We start from the raw sequence: 13750 nt of genomic DNA, 5'->3' as shown, positions 1-13750 counted from the left end.
GTTTGTGTTATTGTTAAAGCCCGAAACTTTAATAAATACCGAAATACGTTTTCGCGTGTAAAACAAACAGTCGAAAAGTAGTTATATAGCGACTTACTAACGATCAGGAAGTGGTCTTACTGTAGACAGCGGTCCGGAAGCAGTGCGCGAATGCGTGTGACGGATGATAGCCGAAATAATTGACTGCTAACTGTTTAAATGTTAGGATTCATACTTATAGGGTTGAATTTTATTAAACAAAATTACGAAGTTGATTCATAAGAATACTCAAAATAAGTTAATTTAACAAAACAATAGCACCGCAGACTACAGTAGAGGCAGCTTTATGATTACAGTTTGCTACATTTACAAAAGAATCTGCCAATATAATTTTGTTTCATAGTGCTAATTTTAGTCGCATACTAAGTATTTATATCTTATTAGCTTCAGATATATTAAAATTATAAAATCGTGACGAGATGAAAGCGGTCTGTTTATCTATTTGCGTATTAAGGTTTTACTAGAAACGGCACGTAGAAATTTAGATGAATTTTCATAGAATCTGTTTTTAAATAAGGGTCAACAATCAACATATATAAAGGAAATATGTGTAATGAATTAAGTAAATAATAGATGGTGTTGTACTGATGCATTATTTATTGTTGTCGTATGATTGCCATCAATAGATGAAGATTTACGAATAATATACGAATGTGTAACGAGAGTGCGATTTCCACTAGTTATTGCATAGATTCTCGTATAACAAGTTAGATCTTATTGTTTTAAGAAAATGTGGCATAATGTTTTTCTGTTAAACATCTTTTACGTCTTTTCATTCTTTCTGTCACCAATTCGCTTTTTGTCATGTTTTTTTTAGTATCGTTCCTGTGTATTCTTGCTAAAGTCGACTTTGATTACAATTTGTCAAAGCGCAGATATTGCAGCAAATCTCTTGTTTTCTTCACTTTTATGCCATAATTGAATATCACTATTTTACTATCATCTCGACACAGGTGATCACAAAATCAAAAATTAACAAAATTCATTTAGCGGTTTACTTGTGAAAACATAACAAATATATTTAATGTTTAGTTACTTTCGTATCTATGATGTAATTCTGTAGCTTACCAACAAAACCTGGGGGATTTGTTGATTAGTAAGCTATGACAATAGTCTTCTGGAATGACATGACAATAGTCATATGGGCATGGCAACAGTCGTCTGTTAGACTTAATATTAGGTGTACTGTGAGGTTATTCTATAAAAAAAATACAATATCTGTTAGCCTAGAACGCTCCTGGGACCGCCTTTGCACCGCCTCAGCTTTAAAATTGATTTTCTTAATTGGTAAGGTTACGGACGACGTTCCAGAGACGGTAAAGCGTGAAATTGCTTTTTCACAACAGCGAAATAATTTATTAGCTACGTACTTTCCTCAATTTGAACATTGAACCACTGTTTCAAAATTTGAATGTTTTATTGAGGCTGTCAATATTTATATAGTCGCCTGCAATTGTCGAGTAATCGATTCTATTGATATGGTTCTTCTGTGCGATACGATTGTACGGTAGATTAGTACTTAATGATTTTTTTTTATTCGGGATCTACTATTTATACGATATGAATAAGAAACATCAAAGCTATCATTATATTCCTTTTATCTTCTCACTGCTGGACACAAGCCTTTCATATTAGAAGTATTACATTTTCTATTACTTATTAACCTCTAGGTGGCCAATCGTATTGGTATAGGGTTTTATTCTTAAATTTTAATTCAGTTATTGTTTTTATTTAGTTAAGTATTTAGCAGACGTCCCCACGTGACAAAGTGTTGAAAGCTAATCAACTGTTAATTAAACCAATATCAACTGTTTTAGCTTATATTGCAATAGCTATTAATATACATACTTAAAGGAAGGTTCTTCCTAAACTGCTACCCAGTTATTTATTTTCCTTGTACAAAGTTCATTTAAAAAAAATATAGGCATGATTAAACAGCATAAATCAGTTGTTATATATATGACAAAATAAAATGGTCTAGGAAAATAGTGATACTTATTTGTATTTCTATTATATATTTTACATATTACATTAAAATAACCGGATTTAATAGAATATAAGGAAACGGAGACTACCTACCAAAAAATAACTAAATATCATAATAGATTTTTAATAGAACTAAATTATACGAAATCCTGCTCGTATTTCAACTTCACATAAATAAGGTTCAAAATGTGTTACATTTCTTGTCTAACATAATCCCTAAATCCCCATCCTCGATGCAAAGCAGTAATGCAAGCCAATCCTGTTATATGGAATATGTGTACACAATATCGTGCATGTTATAGGGATGAGCAAATATATGATTAATATATTTTGAACTTTATTTGAAGTGAATAAAACTGTATAATATTTTCTGCTTGGAATTATTTATATGGCATGTATGAGCAGACTAATCTAAATTAAGGTATTGAATGATTTGGTTTTGAATGAAATAAATCATTTTTTCGCTTTAAGTTAATACAATAAAACAATACTTTATAAAAGTCAACTTACAAGATTGTTTTTTAGAATAATTAAATAAATAAAATTAGAATTATTTTATTCATTATGAATCAATGATACTACCCAACCTTTGTAAGTTCATAATATTATTGTTCGTCTATCCAACATGTTTTTTCTTCTTCTGAGGAATTTCTGGAAGTGTCAGATGAATTAACTATTATGTATTGTTAATATATATATGATAATGATAAATAATACGTATATTATGTAGACAGTTGTTTTTTTAGAGAAACATGTTATTAACTCCACACCTTCGTAAAATGTGACGTTAAATTTATACATTGCCCGACTGGTTGTAAACATGAAAAGATCTCCCGTTGTTAAATTAAAGCATAGAGTAAGTAAAGGTCGCAACATTTCTTTTTTATATAATTGTAATGAAAACGGTCCACCTGATGGTACGTGAGAATCATCGCCTTGCATAAATACATGAACAACACCATAGAAATCACATTCGCATGTACGACCTTGCTATTCATGCGTTGCTATTCAAGGCGTTATGTTATGTTATGTTCTAGGGGTGTGATGTTATGCTTCTGTGCCCTGTAATTTTACATGTAAAATATATCTTACATAGCCAGATGCTTGACGTTGAAATAGACTGACGACTCAAATCATGTTATACTAAGTCTACCTCGGTAAATCCTATAACTGACTGCCATAAGTAGGAAGTTCTCTATTCGTAGTATTTTATTTGTGTAGGTATTGCAACAGTATATAGATATATTATGATTATTGTATTATGGTTTGAAAATATTATTAATTCGTTATGAGAGAATAACTCTACAGACAGAGTTACTTGAAAAAGATCGGAAAAAATATTTACTATATTGTGTAAAATAAACACATACATTTGAGCTTTATAATCTAAAGCTTAAACGTATAGGCTTACTTTTACCACGACGTTGTTTGGATCGATGTGTTCCATACAATAAGTACTATGGGAGACATCGACCCAACGTTGTGAAGGCTTCAGTAGTTACGTAAAATTACTCCATGGTGCCTTAATTCAATTACACTGAAATGTGTACACTTTTTATGAATAAGGCAGTAATATACGGTTTTATGAAAGGGAACGATTACGGTCTATGGACGTTTTTACGGTTTAATACTCTTAAATAAGGTACATAGTTGAAAAAAAAAGATAAACTTGTAAATGTTGTTTAAGAAACATATTTCGCGGAAGTTTAAGATACTAATTAGATATATAAAAAAATATCTATTCATATACACCGAGACACATTTATGCAACAAAGAAATACGTGTAAGAATGTTAAAAAACACACACAACAACACATATTTTTTAATTTATACACGTAAAATGTAAACAATCACTATTAAAAAAAAATAGGTGCTACAGGGATATGAAAGGTTTGCTACTTACAATTAGTGATTGACTTATTAAACGAGCAAAACACAGATTTTCAGTAGCTTACCAAAAGAGCGAATAAGTATTACATACGCCATTATTTTGTGAATTAAATTTAGATAATAAACGGTCGATTCAATAATTTGATACCAATTAATTTTAATAAATGGTATATTCTCATTATTTTCTGAAAGTCTAATATATCTCAAGTCGTAGTAGTTTGATGACCGATTATCTTGTTTATGACTTCGAGGTTGTCTTATCGTACGTTTTATCCATACATTGATGCGTAGTTTGCAGTAAATACTGCAAATAAGTATATCAAGGTGATTTAGTACGTGCATAAATACAAAGTTACATTAAAAATCTTCGTTTGGTCTATATTGGTTATCAAAATCACACTAAGCTATTGTTGTCTTTGTTTACTACCGTTTATCACATAACAAATAATCGAAATCCCGTCACTTTTCGTGAAGTAGCATTTTATAAAGGTCAAAAAGTGCACTTAAAAGTAATATTAGAATCCTCTGTGAATATTTAATTCTTTGTTATGGCTGTTAAAATTCACATTTGACACATGTATAAATGCAAATATAAGTAGTTATATATTATATATATATACTTCTTTGTCTCCAAAATAAACAAACACACAAAAAATAAGTACCGTGAAATTAAGAACCTCCTTTGGCAGTGGGTTGAAAACATCATTCAATGTTTCCGTACCACTATGCATTGTGAGCATCAGTGCTTTCACCCAATTTATCAGTTTTATTGCTCGAACATAATTTCTCTAAGGACTTTGCCTCTATCTTGGATGTTTTAACCTAAATGGCCTCATAAATAATAAGGTAGGCAATTGATTTCACATGGAATTGAGAAATCGAGCCCTAAATATTTGCTTTCTTAATAAAATCGGTTTGTTCCACAAAAATGTGTTTCACGGAGCTAATAAGGGTCAGATGTCGAGGTGAACTTGAGAAAGTTACCCTTGGCATTTATTAGTTTGTGATTGATTAATACTATTATATTTAAGTAATTATTTATTAAGATAACTGTTATACTCAGTGATCCCCATACAGAAGTACAGTACAAATAACAATGACTTCTGTATATTACGGATATCATATAATGCACCAAATAATTGAAAATTTGAATTTGAAAATGTTTAACTTCAAGCTTCGTTTTAACTTTCTTGATTATTTTACGCATGAAAAATTTAAGTTTTTATGTGCGTTCCATTTATTGTTAACATAATATATATTATACATTGGATAATATGAATGATGGAATTGGAATAATGTTGAATGATGATGAATCAATCAGTCAGAAATTGTTCAGTTAGCGCGGTGTTCCCGGATTTTACTTTCATCATAACAAAAACCTTAATATCATTAATATTAGTATCAATAAATCCCAATCAATCTTTGAATTATTTAAGCAATCTCTTAATTCCGTTATTTCCTCCAAAACTAGTATGAATACTTTACTTTTTCTATTCATACGATTTCGTGAACTAAAAGTCAGATAGATCGACGTTCGCAGAGGCGTGAGCGGGTAGTAAGAATCACAATAATAGTGTAATAGAAATATCAAAATGGTGTGAATTCTCATTATGTCACAGAACATAACGTTACGACGTGTTATACAATAACATAACAGAACAAAGGTTGCACTTGTGCAGCTTCCCATGCGAATCCGCCACACATTGTCCGTTTTCTTGTTATGACGCGGTAACACCTCAGTAGTAATACTATTATTATTGTTTTAATAATATTGCGAACTTTCTGATTAGATTGTGTTATTTTAAACATACCGATGTACTACAGTTTATACAAGTTTATATATTTTATACTTAATTCATTTATTAATTTATTTTATGGAGGAAAACAGCTAGACAGTACCTAGAGTAGATTAATCGCATAAAAGTTTTCTTCCAGCGTGATTGTAAATAGGCAAGGTTAAGAGGAAATAGTAGTCGCTATATAAAATGTTGAAAGCAAAAGAGTTACTGCTAATGAATATATTTAATGAAATATATCATAAATTAATGATTTTTAATACCATGAAATAAGTAAGTAGGTAATACCTATGTAAATTGTGTATACATAAGAATATATCAATAATTTGAAGTATACACTTGTGTACTTAGGTACTTTATAAACATATAGCCGGATCTACAAAGGTATACTGGATTTTTCTGACATGCTAAATATCTATACAAAATCAATGCCGCGACTTGTTCATACTTCATTGTTTATATTGTTTCTCACGGAAGTTAACATTCCCATCAGTGATTATTATTGAATCCATGCAATTATATAGTTACAGATTAATGTATTTATACTTGCATAATTTTGCAATAGATAAGGATAAAAAGAAAATATCCAGTTGTTTTAATTAAGTGTATTACAATAGTTGCCCTATACGCACATACGCAGAATATTACTTATTGTGCCATTGATTTGATTTTCAATTGTATTGCCCCAAAATTCATTCCGTTTGATTTTAAGTTTGCCATAAGGGCTTTATGACTGCCCGTGGGGAGAAGATTGTTAGTTAAGAGAACTAACGACTAGATCCATGCTAACAATGTATCATGTCGGGTCAATATCCATGAGTTTGTAAATTAGTCAATTCCTTGTGACTCTGATATTAACTGATATAACTAATTTTATCATTATACTGTAGCATCAAATATATATATTTGATTGGCACACCCTCATTATCCAATGAAAATACTGTATGACTAACAATATAATAAATTGTTAACAGATACAATGGAGCACTGCCGTCAGGCGAGCGTGGTCGACGGCGCAGCAAGTTCGTGCTGTACCGACGGCCGGTCGCCAATGGCGTACGACGTTCAAAGCACTATGTAGTGAAGACACCACACAGTAGCAAGGCTATCCTCGATGCTAGCCAGCACTCTATCTCGTACACATTGAACCGCAACCAGGCCGTCATTGTGGAGTACACGGAGGATCCCGACACAGATATGTTCCAGGTAAGATTATATTAAGTAGTTACAATTGTGTACAAATCCTCTGGAAATAATACTAATAATACGACAGGCGACAGTGGGCTCTTCCTAGCAATGTTGGATTGACTGAAATATGTACCTATACCTAGTAAAATGAAGGCATGTCAAGTGTTGCTTTTACGACGCGACGATGCCGCCAGTTCACAGGCCCATATGAAATAGGAGTCATTATACAATATTTTACTATTATAAACTTCTAATGCATTTCCCATTAACATATATGTTCATACTACAACATTCAATTATGTATAATTCACACTTTCATTATTTTGACATTATGGAACATTAGTTGTCTACAACAGTCAGAATCACTCGATCTCCCTTAGTTGTATCCAACAATCATCGTACTTAATTTATTGAGTTGATGGGTTATTTGACCTAACTTCATGAAACACCCTATCATACTCCACTACCTCCGCTAGCTTATACTACTAGCTTAGGCGCGTATATCATTCCATCCATATGGGCGAACCATTAAAAAAAATAAACCTACGTGACAATACTCATGGTACCAACAGGATTTATTCTCGCAGTTGTCCGGCAACTTTGTAGGTATGGAAATATGGGTTTTCCAAGTCGCTTGTGACGTTATGACTGGTCGTTAGATATCCGTTTTAATAATGCGAAGTTTCTGAATTATATAATTTTAATAAATGTTACGCATATTTTAGAGGGCCACATATTTAAGGGGATCTTTGTTTTGATAATATCGTTATCGGAAACAATGTGTTGCTTGCGACATTTTAAGATAGTGGGAATCTTTCCATACCTTTGAAATTATATCACCGAGTTCTTCTCTTTGAACATGTTTATCAGACGGTAGATGTTTGCTCGCACTACAAAACATTTAAACAATGTAGCAATAACAAATGTTCAAATATTTTAAAATATAAAATTGGTATAAAGTATATGCAGGAACTACACTCTCTTCAATATAATTGTATTATTAACATTTATTTTTGCTTTGGTATTCGATTTTCATATTTCTGTCACGTTAGATAAGCTTAGTTAGATTAGGCAATAGTGACAAAATTTTATTTGTATGTAGCGTCTTTGCGATGTAAATATTTATATTAGTTTTTTTACGAGAAAACTGAAAGTGATAAACAAGTTGACGACCTACTAGGTACTAGAGATGAATAACACCAATGTGAATATACAATGTATGTTCATGATGCGTTGTTATCTTTATGGTGTAATGAGTCTAGTATCTGAGATAAATTTCTGTTGTTATACATGCTACACACACTCTATACCAAAACGTGTAAATATTTTGATGCATATATATATATGACCTCTGAAATTGAAAAGTTGCAATAGGCGGATTGCGGAAGTCCTTGCCTCTTGGATACTTCTTCTTTTATAGACAGTTATATACTTTTTATTTTGCTTTATATTTATAAATATATTGTAGATATACGTTTTATTAATTTGTTTTCTTTTCGTACCGCAATTTTTAGTGCCAAGACAAAACATTGGTTTCTTGCCAAAATGCCTAGCGATCATGTGCCTTCTGATGGAATCGTCTGATATGTAGAATACGATAGTACGATTCATTGATTATTGTTACAGGACCGGATCAATTTGTTATGTCCGTTTCATATTCAGAATTAACGGTAACACAAATGTCCGCAGTGTGTTCTCTGCTTTTGATACTTGGTACATATTTGTTTATTTGCGGTGTATACAATATGGCGCGTGTTTACGCTTTGTCGTCGTCTGGTGCCGGCGTAGTCGTCCATATCTAATCGGCGCACATGGGTTAGTGCCCCCCGTAGTGAGACAATGCGTTGGTCCTGTGCCTATAACGTGGAGCATGCCAGTGACAACGACCCTAATCTATAAAAAGCAAATAAACACCTAGTCATGTAATAACAGATCATTTCCGTATTCACCGTACGTCGCAAGTAATGGTGTCGTATCAGATTTTTAGTATCGAATTCGGAAACGCGTAGGACGCGCGCTGACATGATTTATTTCTGTATGACGGGATTGCTCAAGTAGGTTAGAAAATTTACGCAAGTAAATGCATCCTGTAGTTATCGAAGATTTTGTATCTGTAATGTAAATATGTATTTACATATGTTATTTGTGTACACGTTTTTCTGAGTATCGAGTTTCAGGACATTGTTCCTTAATGAATACGCGCTTTAATTCCTATGGGGACCAAGTTCGTTGCCGCCGCGGTCGTCGCACTGCTCCACACATCCTGTTCATTCGACGCCACTTCATTGTTGCCTCTACTAACCACAAGTGCACCAATATACACATAGACGCTATCATAAACACACAAATATTTATTTATACCATTAGTACGGTAGGACGGATGCGCGCCCAACATAGTGTTCTTGTAGTCATTGTTTGCCAAATTGACGGGATTTTGTTATTATTATGTTCACGTTCCGTAACTGTGTCTGAAATAGAGTTGGCAACTGTCAAATTTTGTTGCCAAAGAAACTGTTTTTTATTGTATTTTTGACGACCATGCTGGTATAGTGTTTAACACATTGCATCATCATCTAATAGTCGTGGCTTCATTCCCTGCACGCATTATAAATATTTTGTATTAATATGTTTATTTGTTTTCTATATGTGTGGATTTACAGAAACATCTTAATTATCACATTATTAGTTATCCCAAACTTGGAGTATTTGCACCGTATACAAGTTTATTGTTAATACTTGTCGTTTGTTATACAAAATGTCATAATAATAGCAATGAAAAAAGATAATAACGTAACTGTGATGCCATCTCTTTTTAACTTTCACTGTTCTATATTTTAGTCTGCTAGGCTGATGGCAATCATGAAAGGTTCATAATTTCATACAGAAACAAATTAAATACTTACATTATACATACATTTATTACGTCTCATTATGACTGGAAAAATCCTGAAGAAAACATCAACAAATTCCGTATCACTGAAATTCGATTAGACTATAGTAGGACTCTTCTTCTTTTCGACCTGCTTAAAAAGAGTCTCTAAAAAGTAAATAAATCTTAATACATTAAATACTAATATAGTAACCCTCTTTTCATTTGAACGCTAAACCGCCAATAAACCTAAAAATGTTTTGGTTACTGACTTGTTTTATCTATTTCTTTCATGTTATTGTGTTAAAATAAGTATAAGTGACAAAAAAAAAATACCACCTAATAGTATTATTCAGGAGATTTTAGTTTTGATGTATAAAATAAAACGATTCATCTTCAAACTTGAGTTACTTGCGACTTCGTATACTATTTAGTCAAACTTTCATCCCCAAAATTTCATTTCCACCATTCCAAATATTTTTTGTTATAGTATAAAAGATGATCCGTATGATCCGTCCGCGTAAAACAATCTCTCTTCACGTCAAATTTAATTAAGATCTGTTAAGCCGTTTTGTAGCGAAAAGGTAACTAACAAATAAACACACTTTCGAAATTATAATATCAGTGTGGTTACCTTTTCTTTGTTCTTTAATACTATAAACATAAATTACTCAGTACCACAAAATAGGTATATAACTGACATAGCAGATACTTGAAATTTATTGTTCAATTTTAATATATCCAGTATTCAATTATAACTGCTATGGCCTCGACGGCTATTGACCTTAAGATCTGGGCCGGTATTTAAATATATGGGCTCTAGTAGGTATACATTGTATGTATAGCGCATCTTACTTTGATGAATGGTCCACGCCTCCGCCCTAGCCCTCGCCGGCTAACGACCCACTGACCGGCCACAATGTTAACATAAAATATATATGATTATGTTAATGACAATACAATAGTAGAATTATCTAATTTCATAGAGATAATGAATGCACACGCGGCAGAATGCTGCCGATAGTGCATGTTATTTTGAACATTATAAAAGTCATTTACATCCCTTGTATGAAATTATTAAGAATAGATTCTTTATTATTAGTATTTTTCAACTGATTTCAAAAACGAAGACGATGAAGATGGATAAAAGTATTTTGTCAATTTAGAATGAATTTTATACTATTTTTCTCAATCAATACTTTTTATACTAAATCGGATATTATTTTTTGATCAAAGTACTTATAGTTATTTACAAAATCTTAATATTTGTTAGGACGGAATGATATAAAGTAGAATTAATATTTATTAAACCATGTAAGTTGGCTATTGTTTCAAACAAATGTGTTCATACTCTCTACGAGAGTGTATAGTTGACCTAGATTACTGCATTTTGCATAAAGTGCTATTAGAATTTAAAATTGGTTTCTTCGTTTAAGAATGGACTATCTCGGTCCATTGTTCCTTGTATATAATAAAAACGAAGGACAGTTAGACAAAACATCAATTAACTTGAAAACCTTTCTATTTTATTGATTATAGATAATATAAATAATGGTAGATATATGTGCATAATTCGATATGAATAGATAAAAAATTAGTAATTTCGGATTTTCGTAACCTTTTTCATACGACTCTAAAAAGAGATGGATCTATAATTCCGCTGTATGTATAATACAAGCTTTACTTCAAACTATTCTGTTTTTAAGATAGAAGTACGGGAGATCGATATCTTTATTATGGTACGTTCTACAACCTAAAGACTCACTGTCAAGCGGAAACAACAAATCAGTACAGCGTAATTTGTAGCATACTGCAGTACAGAATGTCTCAAAAGCCGTGCTCTATTACATCTATACTGGCAGTGGCATCAAATAGAAGGATTCAATTAAACGTCATTGGAGCTAAAAGGAGTGCCTTTGAAGTCATTGTACAATTGGCTGCATCTCGAGTGGTGGATAACTGAGATGTTTTAACAATTTTAAATGGTTCACTTATTTCATGGTAGATAGTGATAACGTACAGATAGAATCAGCTATAACACAAATTACATTATATAATGATATTTGATTATTTTACTGACAACAATAATAATTATTTCAGAATTTGTCAAAGACTAATAATGGTATTCACAACAGTTGCTATGTATGTATATGCGATGGCTACCATTTAGCATCAAGTGGGCTGTCACTTCAGTCCCATAAAAAATTTTAACTAGAATTCTTAAGATTATAAAATAATAACAGTAAATTTATTTGCAAGCTTTAAATATGAAGTTGCAATATAGTAGTAGTCGTAAGATAATAAACAGGTATATTTTGTCCCACAAAATCCAACAACTTTATATGGGACTCGAGAATGAATAAATTTAGCAATAATATATATATCGCAAAAGAAAATATTCCGTTGAATTGAGAAATGCTTTCTTTGGGCAATCGGTTGAAATAGGTAAATTTTCTTGTCATATTATGGGAAATCCACATATTACAATATTTTGGTCACAAGATACCTAAATGTACGAAGGTTGTCGAATTTTCGTATAAGTTATGCTCCAGGAAAGGTAAATCCGTGTACCAAACATGTTCGTACAGGCGTGGCGTACGCTGTGCTTTAATAAATAAATAATTAATGAGATGTGTGAGTGACTCACTGAATATAACATTAGCTAATTAGTTGATCTGTTTAGTAGACCAGGACAAAAGTGATAATAATATCTAAATTAATATTATAAGGAAATATATGAATTCTGTAATGGATTTCTTAATCGGTATGACAAAAAACCGACAGCCCAATTTTATGATAAGCAGTAATCATTGCCTATATACATGAACAACACTATGGATATCATGTGACACCCAGGAGATTGGTAATAAAAGTTAATTTTAACTATAAAAAGCAAATCTACTTAACATATTTAAATTTTCTTACCTACAGAAATCTACATGATCAGCCAGCAATGTGGGCAGCATTTTATTTAAAAAGTCCACGATATCTTAATTATTTTACTAGCGCGAAGCCGGTTCGCGTCGCTAGTTTGTCACAAAAATGACGATGAAATATAGACTTCCGGAAATCCTGTGATTATATTATTTGTATTCTCGGAACTGCACGGTATTCCTCAAGGAACGCTGTCTAAATATGGAAACAATTTTAGACCAGTTGTGCATATTTTTTACTTATTTCTCTTAAATTGTAAATATCACGGATTCATCCGGATTAGTACGTGACATAAGAGGTCTGGCAGAATACCAGCGCTAGTAACTGTGGTTCATATGGTGTATATTTCTACAGCATTAAGTCAGGCACTCATTTTCTTAAACAGTAAATATTTGTATATCTATCTGCTTATACACAGATCTAATTACTTTTCTTCAATAAACATTTCTTATTCTTCGATTACTATTTATTATTTATTGTCATTGGAAAAATAACCAAAAACAAATGATGCAGGTTCTCAATTCAATATTTTTTTATATGTAGATAATTGCTATGCGACAACTTCTCAAAAGTAAATAATTTATTTATTCCCGTGCTGATTCCATATAAATTTTGACCGTTTTAGTTGTAGCTTTGTATTTTCTGAAACAAAGTATATCTACTAGTATTTTTCAGTTTTATACGTATCATTCTAGGGTTTAAAATTGTTATGATATTTACAACTATATTGACAACAAAGCGTAAATAGTTTGTTGCAATTACGTATTTATTATACCAGAAATGAAAACATTGCATCTCCCGTCGCGAGGTTAACGAGGCGATATACGACGTCACGGATGACCCGCTCCACATGTCAATGAGGGTGGGCCGTGACGTCACGTCAGGGTGGGGTGGGACAGCATGAGACGGCGTGGTCGGGCCAAGGACGTCGCCGGGCCGACCGCTGCGCAACACCCGCCGGAATCGATACCACCGGCCTGACGACAAGGATTTGATTTGCAATGAACCGCCAACAATCATGTCCAATCAATTTTTTCTTGCTAAACAT

At 32.2% G+C, this 13750-nt stretch overlaps 1 protein-coding gene across 1 annotated transcript in view; it reads left to right on the top strand.

The window, feature by feature from the left end:
- Positions 1 to 13750, top strand: part of LOC131847605 (protein pellino) — a 65029-nt gene that overhangs the window by 21509 nt on the left and 29770 nt on the right. The window contains exon 3 of the mRNA XM_059197206.1: positions 6686 to 6917. Within this exon, the coding sequence (XP_059053189.1) occupies positions 6686 to 6917 (232 nt within the window). The remainder of the gene's footprint in view (positions 1 to 6685; positions 6918 to 13750) is intronic.

Source organism: Achroia grisella, unplaced genomic scaffold (genome assembly GCF_030625045.1).
Source record: "Achroia grisella isolate CSIRO2021 unplaced genomic scaffold, CSIRO_AGI_Agris_v1 utg540, whole genome shotgun sequence".
Taxonomy (NCBI): domain Eukaryota; kingdom Metazoa; phylum Arthropoda; class Insecta; order Lepidoptera; family Pyralidae; genus Achroia; species Achroia grisella.
Note: the sequence above shows the minus strand (reverse complement) of the source record. Positions and strands in the feature narration are given on the sequence as shown.